The sequence below is a fragment of the Alosa alosa genome, chromosome 1 (genome assembly GCF_017589495.1).
Source record: "Alosa alosa isolate M-15738 ecotype Scorff River chromosome 1, AALO_Geno_1.1, whole genome shotgun sequence".
NCBI lineage: Eukaryota > Metazoa > Chordata > Actinopteri > Clupeiformes > Clupeidae > Alosa > Alosa alosa.
In genome coordinates this window covers 23,842,886-23,864,274 of record NC_063189.1, presented here as the reverse complement: position 1 = coordinate 23,864,274, position 21,389 = coordinate 23,842,886, and the positions used below count along the sequence as shown (strand labels likewise).

Below are 21,389 nucleotides of genomic sequence, written 5' to 3'. Positions count from 1 at the left end.
AAACCTTTTGCCAAATTCCATTAACACCGGCTTTTAAATCATTGTTTTGCATTTTAGTCTTTCCCAGCATAACACAGAACAGTGTAAAAATGTTTAGAACAATGTAAAATTCAATGCCATTTGCCCGCACAGGGGATGCTCGTCGTCATTTTCTGGCCTGATATTAATTAGCTTCTAAAGTTTCAAATGACAATTACTTAGGAAACCAGTCAAAAGGTCAGAATTTAGGTAAAGCAGTTTTGGTAAAATGTAATGGAAATTCAAATTTTTTAATATGATTGAACCACACCAAAGTTAAAATCTTATTTATTGACTTATGCTTTGCACAGATTTTTCTCATCAGTGAAGATACTATACAGGACCCATCTTATGTTTTTTTTACTCTGATAAGAGAAACTGGGAGCAAAACAACAAGTTTGAAAGATGAGTCCAGAGACTCCAACCCCCCTTATCCCCACCCCCATCTGTTGCATGTTTGAGAAGAAACAAAACACAAGCTTAAACTTGGGGTTTGTGATAACAAAACATTGATCTACATTATTGTGCATGCACATACAGGCATACAAAAAACATTGATCTCCATTATTGTGCACGCACATACAGTACAGGCATACAAAACATTGATCTACATTATTGTGCACGCACATACAGGCATACAAAACATTGATCTACATTTTTATGCACGCACATACAGGCATACAAAACAATGATCTACATTATTGTGCACGCACATATACAGGCATACAAAACATTGATCTACATTATTGTGCACGCACATATACAGGCATACAAAACATTGATCTACATTATTGTGCACGCACATAAACAGGCATAAAAAACATTGATCTACATTATTGTGCACGCACATACAGTACCCTCCAGAATTATTGGCACCTCTGCTAAAGTTGCATAAAAAGAGGAATATAAAATCATCTTTTGGAAATGTATCTTAATGCCTTAAGTACAAAAACGAGGAAATATCCAACCTTTAAGGACACCAATTTTCTTTGTGAATGAACAATGTATCATAAATAAATAAATATTCTTCCTTAAAATGCAGGGGTCATAAATATTGGCAGCCCTATGTTAAATTCAATAGAGGCAGGCAGATTTTCATTTTTAAGGCCAGTTATTTCATGGATCCAGGATACTATTCATCCTGATAAAATAGCCCCACATCATCACATACCCTTCACCATACCTAGAGATTGGCATGGCATTATTTTTATGCTCATTGACCTCAATGCAAATCAAACCAGCTAATAGGCTAACTGAAATAAAACCATACAAGTATCGTACTAGAAAAAGACTTTGGTAGAAGTGAAAGTTACCTTTTAGAATATTACTTTTGGAAAGTTACCTTTTAGAATATTATATTAAGTAAAAGTCTTAAAGTATCTGATATATACTGTACTTATGTACGTATCAAAAGTAATTTTCTGATATTTAATGTACTTAAGTATTTGAAGTAAAAGTAAAAAGTAAAAAGCAAGCGGTTTTATTTTGAACTTTTGTGAACTTTATTTTGGCTTTCTTAGTACAGCATAAAGCATATTCAGGGTTTCCATATCTTCTTAATCTCACTCATCAAATCGAAATCACATTCTTTTCTAGGACTTTTCAGGCACAATTCTCTTAAGTTCAAAGAACAAACAGCATATTTTTAGAGCTGACATCAAAGGAAAAAAACAGAAACAGAAATGCCACTTTTGTATGAACTTCAGGTAAAAATGAAAAATAAATAACTTATTTCTTAAAAAAAAAAAATGACCTGCTGGTAGGGAGAACATTTTGGTCATGTGGTATGAGCATTTCTAGGGCTTACTCCCCAGGTCACCATCTCACTCTCACACACCCACACACACACAGGCCACCTATGTCCAGCAGCTACTAATATGCCAGTCATAGTTGAAACTGAAATGGTGTCTGTTCATCTTCAAAAGAAGCTGGTTTTCAAAGTTGACAGAATTCAGTGCCCGGGAGTTTCAGGCCCAAGACCGGCCAACGTTTTCCATAGTGGTGGAAATTGGATAAATGAAGCAACATTTCAGCTCTTACTATCCTGTAGTTTTTATTAGTACCATGGTTCAACACATGTGTACAGTAAAGTTTATAGAACAATTCACTTCAACTGAGAAGTTAACAAAAAATATTCCACTATTCCACAAGTTTACAAAAACAGAAAGAAAGAAAGAAAGAAAGAAAGCCTTTGAAATGTAGCCTATCCCACGCTTCCACAAAGAGGCATATTAAACTAATATTTAGGCAACATGTTTTTTTCATGGGTAGGCTATATTGTTATTGTTAACGTGACAAATGTCAATATTTTTTTCCTCGAACCGGCCCAAAAGTGAAGCGGCCGTTATCTTCACCACTACCCTGTTCACCGAGTTCACCACTATCGTCGGGGTGGTCGTCTATGATAACGGGAGGTCCTCCAGTAGGTGCTTGTGCTTCCATGGCAGTTTCAGTTGTGCGTCTTCCTCCTTTAGCAACAAACAAGCGCTGAAATAGAGCGTGCAGCGTGCGGAGCGTGCGTAATGCAATCTAGGAGCAGTGATTCGCCAAACCTTCCTTATTGCAGTCGCACACATTTCTTCTAATTTTATGTTTTAGTAACGAGTAACGAAGATGCTTGGAAATATAACGGAGTAAAAGTATACATTTTATCTAGGAAATGTAGTGGAGTAAAAGTGAAAGTTGACATACATTTAAATAGCGAAGTAAAGTACAGATACGTGAAATTTCTACTTAAGTACAGTAACGAAGTATTTCTACTCCGTTACATTACAACACTGATACTTATGACCCCTGTATTTTAAAGGAACCATATGTAAGATTGTGGCCAAAACTGGTACTGCAACCACTTTCAAATTACAGTAGAGCGGTGTATTCCCTCCCCCTTCCCCCTGACTCAAGGTTGCCAACCCGGATGCCGAAACACTACTGACTTTTTGATTAGTAGATAGGTGGAGGGTGGCGCATCAGGGGGGTATTCCATCAACCTCGCTAAAGTCTCGCTAATTTTAGTGAGAATTCCGTTCCATTAATGAGGTTAATGTGAATCCCAGCTTGGTAACCATGGAAATTTATGCCACAGAACTAACCTGCTCCGTAGCAGGTTAACTTTCAAGCTAAATTAAGCTGTGTTGCAAAAAAAACCAATCAGTCGGAAAACGAGTCCAAAAAGATGGTTCCGTCAACCTGTGCTCTCGTCACTTGTAGCCTACAACTTCAAAAATAGAAGTAGGCCTAGAAATGATTTTTCCGACAGTGCACCAAGCATGGATTTACACATTCACTAGCTCCAAAGAATGTATGAAGATTATGCGATTAAAAATGTTTTAACTTCACATGCGTGTGTGGTTCTAGGAATCGTGCTACTCTGTGTCACTTATGTTTGGTGGTGGTGTAACGTGCAGCGAGATGGCATAAGAAAAGATACATTTCTGCGTGTTCGCAGGTTCGCTTCCCATACAAAGTATTAAGGCTACATTGTTTATCACCTTGATAATGGCATTTTTAGTTATAATCTTTGATGAAAGACTTCTGATAAAGGGTCATGCACATTTGGTAGGCTGTTCAGTGACAGCTTTGCCAGTGGGCTATATTATGTCTGATGCAAGCCCAAGGATAACTAGGTGTACCGCATAGCGGTACAAAATATGACCGCCGCTCAGTCCTGTACATCCGTTCCGCGAAAATAAATCACACTTCAATTTGTCTCCATATTTTACTCCATCCCCTACTCTTGAAACTTTTGTGTATGCTTGTTTGGCATGCCTGAGTGTGTGTGTGCGGCTGCACAGAAAGTAGCCTACTGGTGCTGAAAAGGTGAATAGATTGTAGAACAGCCAAAGAAGATGTAGCATTGTTATAAAACCTTTAAAATCTCTAAACAATCACAAGTAGGGCAGTTCATCACAGTTCATCCATTGCAACTGGATTGATGAAAGGTCACTTACACCTGTAGGCTACATTGTATTTGGGAAAAGCAAAAGGTATCAGCATAATGTTATTTATTTATTTAGCCTATTTATTTTTTATGTATTTATAAACAAAAACATCTCTGTCAGTTCCATGCCGTTTTCAACATCTATCAAAAACAAAGGTCATTTTTTGGATGGATGGATTTTTTTGTGAATGTTTCTTCTTCTACATAAGATTTTAGTCATCTTTAGTTCATGTAATACTTTATTGTCAATGCACAAATTAAGTAACAGTAGTCTGAAGCGTTATTGTTAATGCACAAATTAAGTAACAGTAGTCTGAAACGAAATGCTGTTTTACATCTAACCAGTGGTGCAAATAACTGACATGTCCAAATGGGCCTTGATGAAATGCGCCGCTAGACTGTTCATACACATTTTAACGGGCCAAAGTTGAAGAGCTGTTGTCCGTTATTGTTAGGTGCAAATATAGGCTGATTCATGTTCCCTTGCATTGTGTAACTGAGGTCCATGGCTAGTCTGGCTTTCACCAGACCAAGCTCAATCTTTTAAGAAATCAAAAATAAATAGCGGGCAGATCAGGCTGGGTTCACCCAGCCTAGTCCATAGGCACCCGATATTGTTTAATTTTCCGATTGAGATATCCACGCTCTGGCTATTCTAAATGCAAAAATGCATCAGGTAGGCTAGTTATGACAAAACTGTAACTAACAAACTAGATCCTAATATAAAGCTGTTAGCTTCTAGCCTGGCGGGCCTTCCTATATCATTGAAATGTATAGTCTGGCATCGAACCATTCACCTCGCTTAATCCAAGGGCGGGCAGAGAATTGTCTTTCAAACTGCCTAGGCATGCAATAGGCCAGCCTTCACGACCATATCCATTATCCGATTCGGCAAAAGCGGCAAATACATCCTTCTTGAAAGGAATGACTTAAGTGCATTGTGTTGCTCAACTTTCAAAGAAAAGCACAAGTCCAACTTCTCCAAAGTTGACCTTAACGCCGATTCAAACAACCGCTCTTCGTTAAGCCATAGCCACCTTCCTTGTTGTTCACCGTCGTAGGACTGTCGTTATCCTGTTAAGCCCGCCTTAAGACTCTCTAACAAAATAGAGCGCTGTGATTGAATAACATCCACGGTGTTAGCCAATAGAAATCCCTATGGTTTGATACTAGACGTACAGGCTGAGCAAATTAATTTGCCGCCGCTAGGGTGCGTCTAGATTTCTAGGCTAGTTAGCTTCCCCAAGCTACAGGTAGGCTTATAAAGGTAGGCCTATTTACAACATAAATTGTCAATAGGCTATGCTGGCGACACAAATAAAATCTCCTTTGGAAACCAATGGCTTACGCCTTACAGTATCAAGCGGACTTAAACTGCCATACCGTGGCGAAAAGTTGTAATAACATTCACGCAGCTCCATGAGTCAAGGAAAGCGCGAATGAAGTAGCCACTTCTAAATGGGACCCACTACACAGTAGCTTAAGGTGTGTTGCTAAAGCAGCCATAATGAAATGAAGGTGTCATTGTTTGGATACTTCACACACACATGCTTTTTCATTTCACAGACTACAACTACCAAGCTGGAATCAAACCACATCGATTCCCCTCTCACACCCTGCAAGGAGGTCCTCCATAAGGCCCTCTAAAGGACAATCAGACCGTACTTAACCCAACATGCCACACAGCCCCTAATACAGACCATGGTCATCTCACACCTTGACTACTGCAATGCCCTCCTCACGGGCCTCCCAGCGGCCCATCTGGTCTTCAATCAACCAAAATAGGCATGTTACCCCACTGTTCATTGAGCTCCACTGCCTTTCCTTATCCGCCCGCATTAAATTAAAGTCACTAATGCATGCACACAAAGTGATTGCTGGGTCTGCAGCCACTTACTGGCTTATATATTATGCTACCCCTCTGTGCTCCTCAAAGGAATGTCGCCTGGCGCTGCTGTCCCCACTCCCACGGCAATCCAGACTTTTTTCATGTGTGGTCCCCTGATGGTGGAACGATCTGCCAAGTCCCTCTCTGTCTTCAAAAAGCAGGGGAGTCCCTCTCTGTCTTCAAAAAACTCTTGAAGACAACTAGGCACTCCTATCCTCTATATGTGAGACACACAAAGTGCCTGTATGTTTGGAACATGCTGATAACAGGTTTGTCTTTGACAGGGGCCCCGTTTCCATATGGCATGTTCTCTCATGTGCCAACAATTCAGTGACCACCGCACACTGAGGTTTCTGTCGGATTTTGTCTCAATTTAAGTGAATCCATATCTCACTTCAAATATTCAGGGTCGTAGGTAGCCTACTTGCGTTTACCGCAAAAATCCTCTCACATAAACATTGTCTATGTCCATGGCTGACATAAATAAGTCTATCAAAATAAAAGGTCCAATAGCATTTTAATTGGAGAATGGGTCCCGACCCACCAGTTAAGAAACACTGCTCTAGCAGCCTACTAGTATTGACAATGTGTCAAGGTGATGCCCATTGTTGACTCACAAATATCGTGTATTATCAGTGAGGAAGATAGAGGCAGCTGAGAGACGCGCACATGGTTTTATAATAAAAATATTTGAAGTTGAGGTTGAAAAGCCTAGACCTTCACATAATTTAAAAAGTAATCCCTTCAAATGATCAGTCCAACTGTATTCTAAATAGCATCAATTTAAATTAAAATTTAAACTATCTAACTCATATTTTGCATTTTAAATACAGAGAGAGGAGAGATGCCTTTTCTCTCAGCAGAAAATAAATTAACATCTCAACATCCCCTACTCCAGGCCATTTCCAAAACCGGCCCCTACCACCTCAGTTAGGGAGTGCACTTAAACGGAGTTCCCTTGGGTGTAGGTTAGGGATGAACTTCGCTCTAGCGGAAACAGGATGACATAACCATTGTTGGAGGCACTCAGACGGACCTCACATTTGTATGAAGAGTTCTCCACGGCATGCCACATTAATGGCAACACACCATGGACAAGTAACCATCAGCGTTCACTGGGAATTTGAAGGTGTATACAACACACTTATATTAACACTAATTGGTTTTGGATGGCCCTTAATATGGCAGACCCTCCATGTGAACGCGCAAATGTAGAAGGTGTAGTAGCAAAAACTACTCCGTACTACACTGTACTCTTGCTCAGACACTTTGATAGTGTCAAAACAGCAACCATCCGGTTTCTGAATGCCTCCTGCGCCACCAATCAATCACCAGCAACCATTCCAGTTTATGAGTGTGTGAAAAAGAGCTTGTGTATGGCTCAACGCCAACATGTACAGGTGGACAGGTGAAGACAAAACCCTACCTAGCACTGTGTTAAACATCTTATAAGACTCCTTAAAGTAAGTTAGTAAACTCATATCAAATTAAGTCAAAATGAATGTATGAATATATATAGTTAGTATAAGTCTCTAGACTGAAAATACAAATTTTACATTTAATATAAGATTAACACTTGATTAGATTTTATTCTCTGTGATATGGCAGTATACTTTTACATTTTCAGTTTTGGATAAATTATGAGGCAAGTCTTCAGTAAAACTTTGACAAGCAGCTTGAATAAACAAACTAACAAATTAATGGTTTTGTTATTTTATTTTATTGAATATGCACTATGAGCCATATATTGACAAAAAAAAAAAAGGTATCCTCATCCAGGGTTTGACACCACTCACTGTAGGGGAAAAAAAAAAAAAAGGTTCACAGGTACTCATTATCAGGGGGGGGTATACAATAAATACTCCAACACTAAAATAGTAATACTCACCCAGCATGTCATTTTGTATTTTTGTCCTCATCTACTAGGTGAGGTGCATGGTTATTGGGGGTGTTGCTATGGTCAAGGCTCATGAAAGGGTAATTCTGAGACAGCACCTGAGTCCAGGATTTGGTCTTGGGCTTAGGCATGTTGGGATCAGAAGGATTGACATATTCGACAAGGAAAGGTTTAAAGGGATATTTGGAGTAGGGCATCTCCTCCAGTGGACTCTGGTTTGGAGGTGCTGCCGAGGTAGATTCGTCATCAGGGAAGGGTGTTGTAGGTTCTGTTGGAGTGATCAGTGGGGCAGCAGTGGAGGCTGGAGCAGGTGGTCTGAAAAGATTCATGAACTGCTGATCTTGAGGGGGTGGTTTACCAGGATTATAGTATCCTGGGTACGGTTCCTGTTGACTCTGTGGAGGCACTTCTGAAGTTGAAGCAGCAGTAGTTTGAGGGAGAGTCGTCACAGGCATTAAAGGGTTGTAGTCTCCATTATGAAGGAGGTGCTGCATCCACTGCTGCTGCATCCACTGTTGCTGCTGTTGATTCTGTGGAGGAAGCTTGGCAGCTGTAGTAGGTGCTTTTGTAGTTGGAGCAGCAGTAGTTTGAGGGGGAGTGGTCACAGGTATTACAGGGTTGTAGCCTCCAAAATGAATGAGGGGGTGTATCCACTGTTGCTGCTGTTGATTCTGTGGAGGAAGCTTAGATGCTGTAGTAGGTGCTTCTGTAGTGGAAGGTGCCTCTGTAGTTGGAGCGACAGTAGTTTGAGGGGGAGTCGTCACAGGCATTAAAGGGTTGTAGCCTCCATAATGAAGGAGGTGCTGCATCCACTGTTGCTGCTGTTGATTCTGTGGAGGAAGCTTGGCAGCTGTAGCAGGTGCTTTTGTAGTTGGAGCAGCAGTAGTTTGAGGGGGAGTAGTCACAGGTATTACAGGGTTGTAGCCTCAAAAAATGAATGAGGGGGTGTATCCACTGTTGCTGCTGTAGTAGGTGCTTCTGTAGTGGAAGGTGCCTCTGTAGTTGGAGCCGACAGTAGTTTGAGGGGAGTCGCCACAGGCATTAAAGGGTTGTAGCCTCCATAATGAAGGAGGTGCTGCATCCACTGTTGCTGCTGTTGATTCTGTGGAGGAAGCTTGGCAGCTGTAGCAGGTGCTTTTGTAGTTGGAGCAGCAGTAGTTTGAGGGGGAGTAGTCACAGGTATTACAGGGTTGTAGCCTCCAAAATGAATGAGGGGGTGTATCCACTGTTGCTGCTGTTGATTCTGTGGAGGAAGCTTAGATGCTGTAGTAGGTGCTTTTGTAGTTGGAGCAGCAGTAGTTTGAGGGGGAGTCGTCACAGGAATGAAAGGGTTGTAGCCTCCATAATGAAGGAGGTGCTGCATCCACTGTTGCTGCATCCACTGTTGCTGCTGTTGATTCTGTGGAGGAAGTGTGGCAGCTGTTGAAGGTGCTTCTGTAGTTGGAGTGGCAGTAGTTTTAGGGGGAGTCGTCACAGGAATAAAAGGGTTGTAGCCTCCATAATGAATGAGGTGCTGCATCCACTGTTGCTGCATCCACTGTTGCTGCTGTTGATTCTGTGGAGGAAGTGTGGCAGCTGTAGAAGGTGCTTCTGTAATTGTGGATAAAACTGCTTTTGCTGTTGGGGCCAAGGTGGATTGAGGGGTAAATTCCCCAGGCAAAAGATGATCCTCAATCTTTGGATCCACAGGTGATACTTGGTCTGAGCTTGATACAGGGCAAGATAGGGTTACTGGATTGCCGTGCCACAACATCTGCAGCAAGTGGCTGTTGCCCTGGAGGAAGATATAAAATAATGCAGTTATATAGCGCAACAGAACTGAAACTTGTCCTACATAAAAGCTAAATAATTGCTTCTGAGGTAATTTTGCCTAGCTCCAGAGCCTTGCTACATACACCCAGTAGGGCGCCAGTGGTGCGCGGGTCAGGTCACAAGTAGACCGCTCTCGCCTGATATTTAAAGGGGAACTGAAACAGACAGAATTAAGACCACAACATGTTGGTTTTCAACACTGTAAACAAATGAATCTATAAATTAACATACAGCTAGCAGTCTGCACCATCCGACAACAGGAACAGTGACTCCGGTAAGAATAGAGGAGGGCAGACCATCAACAATGACTGGTGTTCACAAATACAACTAACAGGCATTAGGACGAACGTAAAGAGGGCACTTGTTATTACAAACAGGAGTGCAACATTCTCAAAAAGCAAAAGCAGAGTGAACTGCAATAAAGTCAATGAAAAACATTACTGCAGGCTTCAACATGGCTGTGTTCACGATTAGAAATGTCAAAACAAATTTCGCCTATGTAGGAACTCACGATTGCACAGTTTGCATACCACGGTCCTCCATAGTTTGATCTACAGTCCGAAACCCAAAGTTCTTCCATATCAAACTCGTCAAGTTATTAGGGGTCATCACTCGTCTCATGTCGCACAGGTTGATAGACGTCGTCCTCCATTTTTTGGCAAAACACCAGCAGCAGATTGAAACTGCAGATTGATTTCTGGTGCATAAAATTGGTGGGAATTCTTTTTTTAGCTTTCGCAACATCCAATGCACTTTTGGAATTCTTTATTTTCTTTTTCTGCTTGTTCGGGAGTTGTTACATCTTTTTTTATTTATTTAATTTGTTTAAAATGAATAGTGCACATATTTGGTTCAAATCAATTCCCTATTTTAGTTTTCGAAACTAGTGTTGGTCCAATCGATTTTCAAACAAAGTGACAGCCCTAGTAACCATCACGGCTGTGTACATTCCCCCAGACGCTAACGTTAACGTAGCTCTCAGCTATCTTCATAGGTATGTAAGTAAACAGCAGCAGGCGTACCCAGACTGGGTACATCTAGTAGCCGAAGATTTCAACCGGGCATGCTTAAATGCAGTCTTCACTACATTCACCCAATATGTGAAGTGTGCCACCAGGGAGAGTAGTCTGCTGCAATATTAAGCATGCATACAGAGCAGTGCCCCAACCACACATTGGCCTGTCAGACCACCTCTCATTGCACCTCATACCAGCCTACACCCCTCACATCAGGAAAAATAAGCCCACCATTAGGAAGACCAACACCATGCCAGAGGACGCCCTCTCCCAGCTCCAAGACTGCTTCTCAACCACGCAGTGGAGGCTATTTGGAGGAGTATACAGAGACTGTCGTATCCTAGATCACATGCTGTGCTGAAAATGTCACCATCACAAAACGGACCAGGGTATTCCCAAACCAGAAACCCTGAATGACAAGTGAAGTGCGGCTCCTTATCAGGGACCGCACCACAGCTTTCAGGTCAGGAGACGGAGCACAGTTCAGCTCAGCCAGAGCTAACCTAAAGGGAACTAGGACTGCTAAGGTAGCATACAAAAGACAAATAGAGGGATCTATTATGGACAACAGCCAATGTAAAGTGTGGCAGGGATTACAACACATCTCCAAGGGCCACATCACCACATCTACCTCCCCTGGTGCTACAACAGCAGAGGAATTAAACAGCTTTTGTCCGGTTTGAGGTGAACGGACAATCAGCGCCTCCCATCAGCCCAACACTTCGCTATCCCTCCAGTAACATCAGATTCCAAAACTAATTCCGTGGAATTGCATGGATTCAAGTTGCTTCCAGTAACAGTAACTGGAATCCATGCATTTCCATGAAATTATTTTTGGAATCTGATCCCTCATCATACCTGTTCATTTGTACTCGTCGCTAGACTTATCGTGACTAAATTCAAAATGGCGGCAAACGGTAAAATTCCTGAAGGTACTGTCTGTTTAAATCGTCTTGTAAACTACCAGTGCTTTCAAAGTTCTCAATGTCTCATTTTAAAATGTCAGGGCCCTCGGAAGTCTACCAATGAAGTGTGGAGCTACTTTGAGCCTCGTAAATGGTGTAAAAGTGATTTATTTGCATGGCTAGGCCGATGCCCGAGGCACCCCCATCGAAAACCTGTTGGTAGCATCGGCTAACTAGCGCCAGATTTCGGAGTGCAGGGGACAAGCAGAGATGAGCTGTGAGAAAAGCTCGCACTCTGCATCATGGTTCAACACACTTTAACACACAATATCACACCGAACTTCTCCTTTAATATAAACAGGAACAGGATTTTTGTCTTTCATTTTTTTGGTTACACAAAAGTTATGTATGAGCAAAGGTAAAAGTATTTTGTGGGAGTGAATTTTACATGGATGTGCAAGACAAAAGTGGCAACTAAAAGTAAAAGTAGTGCGTGTGGGCTTTTGATGGGGATGTGCAAGACAAAATTGCTTATGTGCAAGCTTTTCATTTGCATGTGGAAAAACACCGCAAGTCTTAATGCTCAATTTGGATTTTTGCTCAAATCCGATTTTTTGTTTGGCTGCTCACATTACCTTTTAAAATGTGGCCTATAGCAGATTCCGGTGTGAACTGTTTGCAGTTCCGAAGTGACCCACATGTGCAAAAGAACAATATCAATGACGTCAGCTAACTCCCGCCGGCACATAATTGTGACAAATGTCAATGTAGATTGACGCAAAAGTCACATCAAATCTGCCTTGGTTCACACTGCGGCCACATTGGAAAGAGAGGAAAGGAAAAAAAAAAAAAAAAAAAAAAAAAAAAAAAAAAAGACCTGGGTCTGATTCAGGACCATATATGGAAGTGATCTAAATCAGATTTGGGCAAGATTTGAGTTCACACTACTTCTGAAGTCTGACCTGGTCACTTGACAGCGCTAACTGTCTAAATGGACTAAATTTACACACTTATGGTCAGACATCATTAAAGCCATAACCTACCTGTTGTATAACATCACAACCATCAAGAGGGGCAATAAACACAATGCCCACCAAAGACCTGTACACAGAGTAGCCACAGTCTTGTGGCAGCTGGCTAAGCGGGAGAGGCTGGCCACCTGTTGAATAGAATTAAGAAACAATGTCTCCATATTAATTCCAACACCGCAAATGAAAGGGTAACATTAGGCTGACAGCCTAAAATATGTTACATTTCTTACTTCTGTCTAGCTGAAGTGAAGAGTACCCAGGGCCTTGTGCCGAGAACTTCATGAGGTCATTCGTACATAACAACTTTGGTCGCATACGATCCCAGGCTGCCTTAGAAGACCTAAAGTCATCAGTGATTTGTTCACCCACTAGGCCTGGACGTGGATCGTCGGCTTGAATATTACCCGAGCCACCAATTGTGTTTTCTCCAACATATCGTCGCTCATATTCCAGATTTCGAAACAGTGAAATATCTCCTCCGCCGAAAGTAATTGTCCCAGCGTGAACATCCTCGGACTTTTTATCACGGTGTGTCTCATCTCTTTCCACTATTTCAAGGCTTATACCGCATGTTTGGCCGATGTAAAGAAATACAAGACACAAAAATAAAACACCCCTGTTTGGTTTAAGCCTCATTTCTGCAAAAGCGGTAACAAGGCCTAGGCTACTACAACCAGGGAGATGCACCAACGTTTGTCTCACGAATCAGTAGGCCTAGCCTATAAATGGAAAACTTGTTGTTAGCCTACTCAATTAACACAAGGAAGACCTGTGACACCACTGGTAATCGTTTATCGTTTATCAGACGATAGCCTACAGCTGATAACTTAGTCGTTACTAGCTGAACAGGCGCAATTTATACGCTGGCCCAATGAAATAGGCTACACCAATTGGCTACAATCAGCACTGGTTGGACAGGCGAAACACAGGGTGCGTTCCCAAATTCAATGACACGCTCTGGACGTGTGACGATCTGAATAATTCGATGAGCTTTATTGGCATGACTGTAAGTGTTACAATGTGAATAAACATACGATAATTCCGAATTTACGAACGATTAAGTGTGCTCGAAGCGGCAATTTACTAACACCACAGTTTCAATTTTGGAGTGGTGTTGTCAGGTGTAGCCTATGATCAGTTAGAACAATTAGCCTGCTGTGGCTCTCAATAGGTCTAACAGTTACATAGGGGGCTAGGCCTATTCATGGGTTTGATCAGGTCCCTTGCCACAGGTTAAAATCAAGCACATTTTATGAATGCAGACTGCATGGTGCTTGATTTTATACACCTATTCATGGGTTTCATCAGGTCCCTTTCGACAGGTGTATTAATCAAGCACCATGCAGTCTGCATTGATAATTAAGGTGCTTGATTTTATACACCTGTGGAAAAGGACCTGACAAAACCCATGAATTGGCCTCCTTACACCAAACAACTTTAACAAGATTTGGGAAAGATTCTTAAAAGACTGGAGTCTTTTGAGTAAAGCTTGAATGGGGCTAGTTAAAGACTACAATCTTTTAAGAATCTTTCTCAAATCTTGTCAAAGTTGTTTGGTGTAAGGTGGCCATTAGGTGTATAAACCCATGGATATGGTCTTAAAGTGGTGTGCTTATTAATCAATGGATGAATCTCAATGAGCCCCCATCCCTCACAGACTCTGAAGTGCATACCTGCTAAATTTGTGAAAGCTTAAGATTGTTCCAGTGAAATTCAGCGCATTGAGATTCAGCCAAGCAAGATTTTTATATTTTTATCAAGTTTATCTTTTCCTTGTGTTGCATATCTTCTGTACTGAAAGAGATGGAACTGTACTATGAGAGAAGCCCATTTTATCTAGCGCCAGCAGCCACATTGATAAAAGCTAAAACATAAAACTTAAGGAAACAGAGATGAAATGTGCATACGCATTTCTCACTGTAAACAGTTACAGGGGATTAACGCCTCAGGAATATGTCCGTAAATCCATCTGAAATATGTGATATGCTCTCTAGTGTTCAACGGTGGACATGATGGTGGTCAGCAGCAGTCCGATAGTAAAATCAATAACAAAACGCCCTGCTCCTGCAAGGAATTCTGTCTTGCAACAATACTGGATGTGTTTGTGTTTTTTTTTTGTAGATGCTGCAGTACATTCTCAGTTTCCCATGTTTAATTAATTCTCTTGGTTCCCAGATGAATAGCAGTATACCACTCTGATGTGATGGCGATTAACAAAATGAATATTCCACACAACTGACAGGTTTATGATAATTGGATTAGGGCCATCTGCTTCCATTCTCCTTTAAGATACTTTACCTTAGGAGCTCTCGTCAAGACGAGGCTATGACAGGATCAGAGTAGATTAATCTGGAGATGAACAGTCTCTTCACAATACTATGTATGTTGTATGTCATTATCAATGACTTAGTAACACATAGACAATTGGAGGACAAGTGCAAAAATACCATTTGTTGGCACACTTTACAGTCATTGACATCCTCAAATTGATGTTTTATTTTAAACACCACTTCAACACATCATTAACTTGTGTGTGCTGCCCTGTGTCTGTGTCAATATATATGAACTAAAAACAGGCCGTAATGCTGTCCTGTGCAGTAACATTTGTGAAATATTTGTGAACCCACCTTTCCCTTCATTCACTCACATGACTTCCCACTGACTCAAAATAAGATGGGGTAAAAGTCATGTGACCAAAGCACTGAAACTACCACTGAAATTCACCAGACTGAACAAAGTGCTTATTGGACACCCCTTTCCCCACATAAAACAAGCATGTATTTATTCAAACACAGATGAAAGGTGCTTGATTGAAAACCCCAGGGAAATACTAATGAAAGCTGCTCTGTAGGCACATGGTTGCTTTGTTGGTGATATTTTTTGGGGGGCTTTTTATGCCTTTAATTTGATAGGACAGTAGAGAATGACAGGAGGCAAGTGGGAGAAAAAGTCGGGGTGAGATCCGGAAAGGACCACGAGGCGGGAATCGAACCCGGGTCACCGGCATACGGTGCAGTTGCCCCAGCCAGTTGCACCATAGCTGGGGCGGTTGGTGATATGATTTACTGCTTTGGTTTTGTGGTTGCCATTTCGGTTACTTGCAGAGCATGTGGTACAGTGAAGGGCTGTTAGAGAGTCTTGGAACAACATACAGTGCATTTGTTAATGGTGCCAGCTAACAGTGCATCGTCATTCCTGAGTCACGTTGCGTAACGTTAAATAGACTTGGTTGATAATCAGCCACTGGGAAATCTTACCTACAGCACAAGATAAAAAAAAAACTGTATAGACAGACAATATATAATCTCCTTGAGGTTTAAGCTAAAAGCAGGTCTACAATTTGAATGCATTGGTAATATTGAATTATTCTTCATGTAGGAAGGCTAAACTCTAGTGAACAGAAATAAGTCACCAAGTTAATGACATGTGTTCAGAACCAATTAATGAGAGGAGTTTCTGGAACATTGCCCTAAAATATACACAGCATGACTTGAGCAAAGAACATTTTACACAAACAGGAACTAAATAAATAAATAAAAATCAATACCAACATGGTTAGAATCAATTTTATTGTTGTAGCCCTCACATTCTGCTATACAAAGAAATATAAAAATTACAATGGCTCAGAAATTAAAACATTTACTAAATTGTTAAGCTCTTTCTGACTGAATTAAGTGAATAAATTAGCTATTAAATTATAAAAGAATCATGTTCTGAGGATACACCTGGGGTTAGCATTTGTTCAAGTCTCTGATAGCCATAGATGTACACAGTATTATCTGATTTAAAGATCTGAACCTCATCTAAAACAATGTCTTGTTAAGTTATGGCATCCGACAACAATGGTGTTTCATAGAGGAAAAAGAAAAAGAAAAAAAGAAGTCAAACAGAACTGTGTACTTCAGGTTTTGTGTTGAGAAATGTGTATCTATACAACTAGTTGCACAGGGAAGAATCATCTCCAGTAGTAAAACAGCCACAAAGTTTGCAAGGGATTCCAGCACATCGATAGGACCAGCATCTCCAGGGGCATGGTGAGAACCGATCAGGACATCCGGCCTGTGCTAGCAAAGATTCTGCTTTCAGCACAAACCTTCATAAAAAAGGTCCCACAGCCTTAAGAGATGCCCACCTAAAACCTGTTATGGAAGAAGGGAGTGGGAGCAGAGTGAATGTGAAAGGAGGATACCTAATTGAACAAATTGGTACCACATCAAACTTACACCAACAGAATGAAACCCAAGTATGCCTCAATACTACACCAACTCTGCAAAACTGAAGTGCTTCAAGAATGTGAAAGCAGCTAAAGAACAGCTCCACTGAATTTAACATGCACATCAGGTTCCAATTATGACAAGAGATTTGTAACATGCAGTAGGCACATACATGTTTGGCTCCCAGGCTCCATATGACAGGGCAGAGACTGGGTTAGGAGCGAGCGTGTGGAAGTGTGTCCATGTGAACGTTCATCTTCAGCTCATTCTCCAGAATCTGCACTAGCTGCTGCATGGAGGGCAGGTGACCTGACTCCAGTTTAGACCAAACTGGCACGTCTGTTCAAATAAAAAAATACAATAAAAAACAGGTCAAATATAACAGTGCCACACTATCGCACCAAATACAGGAGGGACAATCCTTAAGTCTTACCATTCAGCGAGATTTCAAATGCACCTGTTGACATAAGCTGATTCTCAATCATATTGCTGAAGAAGAACACCATCATGCAGGCATAAATCTGTTGAAAAGGAAATGCCAAAATGGTCATGATGTTAATGGTTATTGATCCCCAAGGGGAAATTCAAGAAGTTTTAAATTCAAGTTTATGAACCAATAGGTAAGTCAAGAGAACTTTATTTTTCCTGTGAGGGAACTTGGTTAGGCACAAGCATAGACATTTTACGCTCTAATTAGGAAGATAAATAATGATCTTTTTGCTTGTTTAGCGGTCTAAAGGATGTTGGCACAAAGGTGACCATGGCTTGTTTGGATTTAATGTCCAACTCCTTCCCTACTAATACAGGGTCAAGAGTGGACTATGGCACAAACAGTTATTGCAACCAGATGGCGAAACCTTCCAGTTTCTAGAAAGCCTGTAATCTTGTATCTGTACTCCCATTCAGCTCAATTTACGCAGCAGAACATGCTGGTGCATTTGGTGAAACAGGAGGCGGCGGCTCTTACAGCGGGAGGAGAGGGGGGCAGGACAGGGGGCATGTGCCCTTCTAGCTCCTCTCCCTTTTTCTCATGTCACAACATTGGAGCGTATAATCAGGTGTCAACTGTTTAGACAACCTACAATAAGCATTTACCAATTGAAGGGCTTTTACATGTCTTACTGCTTGACTGAATGGCTGTTGATTGCTAATGATTCATGTCTGTATATTATTCAGTCATATCCCGGGCCCGGTTTCCCGAAAGCATCATAAGCCTAATAAGGTCTTAAAGTCCCTCTTATGAACATCTTAAGATTTGCGGACCGTTTCCCCAAAACCATCGTCTTAACAGGTACTTCTCACTGAGGTCACCAGCAGGACAGGACACAATTACAACCAAGAATATAATTATGCAACTTACGTTCCCATTCTTTACTTGTAATTATTATGCAACTTACATTCCCATTCTTTACTTGTAATTATTCAGATTTTAGCATGCAAAATAGCATACATTTCATGCTCATAATAATGTGATTAAAATGGGAATAAATGCAATTAAGTTATGAAACGAGACGTTGGCAGAATAGTTTGCAATTATCTTAGTCTAAGTGTAGGCTCTTCTATTAGGCTTAGCGATGTAACGATTACCGGTATAATGGTAAACCGCGATAAAACTGTTGACGATAACAATTACCGTTTGCATTTCAAATATCATAATTATCACGGTTGATTACCACGGAAACGTGGAAACCATGTGTTTAATCCTTCCCAGCTTCATCCGAGCCTGCTTATGACATACAGTAAGCCTGGTACAATGAAACAAAACTGGTACCCTACTGATTCTGTTGTCTAATTGATGGTTTGCGATTTGGATTAGACTACACCTGATTTTAAAAAGGCGGAACATTTTTACCGCAAAACATGCACTGTATCATGTAGCCACTCCGCATCTTTTTATGTTCGCGTCCACATTAAATCCATTCCACACATGTAATCAGGAGTTTTTAATTTTTTAAATTATTTCAGCTTCTGTAGGCTATACTATAATCATACCAAGAGATCACAATCAAGACTCCTTTTATCTGTGGTTCTTAGTTAGTGGAATGATTAACCTTGGGTCTATACGAAACGGAAGGCATCTGTCTGCTGGCTTGCTGCCTTCAGCTCTCTACCGAGTCCCTTGCCGTAGCAGGCATTAAGGTAATGGCTACAAACTTTGTTTCGGACAGCCTAGCAAGATAGCAACACAGAACGCCGTCGTCAGGATACCAGAAAGAATAATAACGTAACGTTCGACTGCAGCAATAGCTGCTCATAATTAAATAGAATTTTTGACGTTGAAGGATACGTCAATGCTGCCTTCAAAATTCGTCAAAACGAAGGTATCTTAGAAGGCAGCATTTCACAGAAATATTTGATTCGGACATGCCTCGATCCTGTGTTAGACATCTTAAAAGGCAGCATTTCCCCCCCGTTTTGTACAGACCCCTTGTGTTCTTCGTTTTAGGTATATAGTTTTGGGATTTTCAGGAAGCATTCAAAAACTCATCCTTTTACCTTGTGCTGTTCCTTGTGCGTCTAACCTTGTGCTGTTCATTTCATAGCTAATGTAATATTTATTATCATGAGTCGCTTGAAATGGCAAGTAAACACAAACAAACATACGGCCACACACACAAAGGGCCACTTAGGACCCCAATCTAGTGGATAGGGAATTTGGTTACTGTGGATATATCCTCAAAAGAACAAATCGTTCTCTCCAAGTTGCTAATGAGGCCCTGTGGGAATGATATCTGCTGTGTCCTCTACAACTGAGACAACCTTCAACAGTGTTAACTACCTTGTTCTCTTGACCCCAAGTCCACACCCCTGGAGTTTCCACACCAAAGGGGGTAAATGGGTCTTTTCCTACGATGATCAGTCCAATCAGGGCTAGTTTGAACACAGAAAGAAAGGAAGCAACGTGTCTAGAGGAGAGGGAGAGAAACCATGCATTATATTCTATTCCGTTCATGCCATCCTCTACAAAGTCAAAATATAGGTGTTTACTAATTCGAGTGTTAGAAATGTAGTCTTGTACAGGGGCCAATTGGTAATATTAACCGAAACATTACGAAACAAGGGCTGTACAACCCTCGTAAAACTCACCGGTAAATGGGGTGAGGAAGATAATTTTCTCCCTCGATGCGGATGTCTGGGTAACGCTGGTACAAGGCCTGCGTGTACTCCTCAAACACCCGCTTGTACCCTCAGGAAATACTGTCATGCAAATAGAGAACAATACTGGTAGTATCTGCTGTAACACTACGCGATAAATATATGTTATCGTTAGATCAGTCTGACAAATATCCCTCAATAACTATCCCTCTAAATGCAAAGCAACATCAACGCTAATGCCACCCTTGGCTTTAACGCACTCCTTGAGAACGCTTAGCTGCTAATCCTCATCTTGACTACACCAGAGAATGTAGACGGGCTCTGACTACACGAAACGCGCTTAGGCTAACGTTACCATTTCATTTCCGTTTAGATATGACCAGACTCTGTATTAGCGCAAAATCAGAATGCTTGGCCCATGCGACATAATCATATGCAACAACTAAACAAATTCACTGTAACCGGGACTTAACCCGATTTACATTCCTTACTGTTTAGGATGCGTTAGCGTTGTCTTAGTAAGCCAATGTCGTTAGGGAAGTGCTAGGCCTCAAGTAATGTAGAAATATCACAACGTTTAATCTATAGGCTACATGATTGACTTCAACTTAGTTAAAACTAGTTATCTCTCATGAGCCCAATAACAGCGTCGGGGTGTGAACAACCTAATTCGCTATCTTATCACATCAAGCTAACCACTTTGGCAAGCGAAGATAGACTAGAAGCTAGCTAACGTTAGCAAACCATCGTTAGCTACATCAGAGGCTACATTGTAAAAAAGTGACACGACTCTTCCGGGCTCGTTGACAATGAGTGACTAATTTACCAACTTACCAAATTTGGAATTTGAGCAGTGGCCCTGTGGCATACTGCATTTTCATCCTTTTCACGCCATTATCAGCAGACGTTGAATGAAGAGAGACGGCCCATAGGAAAAGGACCGTGAGCGGTAGCCACCGAGCCCTCATTTTGCTTTCTCCCCCAAGTCTTCCTATTTCCGTTAACCTTTTCTCAGCATCTTCGTCTTCTTCTTTCTGCGGTTGGCAAACAGCTTTTGGTGCATTACCGCCACCTTCTGAATAGGAGTGTGGGTCTACTACTATCTACAGGCCTATCTATCACAGTGTAACCATACCTTAATTAATGACCGACAGTTTAGTTTAGAAATAAAACATAATTTTGCCATAAAGTAGCCTATATAGGCCTTAGCGTTACAAGTGTTCGTAGAAAGGCCTGATTTACACACACTGTTTATGTGCCATAAGTAGGCTGGTTTACCAAATGACAGACAGTTGAATTTCTGAATAAAAATAATTTTGATGCAGTTTTGAAATCTTAAACGTGTAACCCAACACACAAGCGCGCAAGCATGTGGTTGCAGGGAGGGGATGTCCTATTTTGGAATTTTACCCGGATACAACGAATACTATTTTTTGGTTGGTGGCTATATTTTTTGGTGGTTTGGTATTTTTTGGACGTCGGTGGCTATTTATTATTATTATTTGGCTGGTGAATGGTGCGCTAGTTCTGAGAAATCCTCTCGTAGCCTATCCCTGCGCCTCCTTTAATAATTAT

General features: G+C 41.2%; 2 protein-coding genes across 2 annotated transcripts; both read right to left on the bottom strand.

Moving 5' to 3' along the window:
* Positions 1-7,544: 7,544 nt before the first annotated feature.
* LOC125291737 (mucin-2-like) lies at positions 7,545-13,310 on the bottom strand. The gene is made up of 5 exons (XM_048238593.1): positions 12,735-13,310; positions 12,517-12,632; positions 8,938-9,514; positions 7,732-8,665; positions 7,545-7,638 (listed from the first exon to the last, which is right to left on the bottom strand). Exons 1-4 carry the CDS (start codon positions 13,138-13,140, stop codon positions 7,740-7,742), a joined length of 2,025 nt encoding a protein of 674 aa, XP_048094550.1. The 5' UTR covers positions 13,141-13,310; the 3' UTR covers positions 7,545-7,638; positions 7,732-7,739.
* Positions 13,311-16,056: 2,746 nt separating this feature from the next.
* selenot1a (selenoprotein T, 1a) lies at positions 16,057-20,824 on the bottom strand. The gene is made up of 6 exons (XM_048239156.1): positions 20,649-20,824; positions 19,806-19,916; positions 19,498-19,624; positions 17,152-17,239; positions 16,891-17,057; positions 16,057-16,643 (listed from the first exon to the last, which is right to left on the bottom strand). The coding sequence occupies exons 1-5, from the start codon at positions 20,780-20,782 to the stop codon at positions 16,933-16,935; spliced, it is 585 nt and encodes a 194-aa protein (XP_048095113.1). The 5' UTR covers positions 20,783-20,824; the 3' UTR covers positions 16,057-16,643; positions 16,891-16,932.
* Positions 20,825-21,389: the final 565 nt, after the last annotated feature.

What these genes read in the sequence shown, in the direction of transcription:
- LOC125291737 (XM_048238593.1), bottom strand. Translation starts at nt 13,140, where the DNA reads ATGAGGCTTAAACCAAACAGGGGTGTTTTATTTTTGTGTCTTGTATTT. An exon ending in TTCACTTCAGCTAGACAGAA is followed by an intron (nt 12,633 to 12,734) that starts GTAAGAAATGTA and finishes TCTATTCAACAG; the next exon opens with GTGGCCAGCCTCTCCCGCTT. An exon ending in CCCCCTCATTCATTTTGGAG is followed by an intron (nt 8,666 to 8,937) that starts GCTACAACCCTG and finishes TCATTTTTTGAG; the next exon opens with GCTACAACCCTGTAATACCT.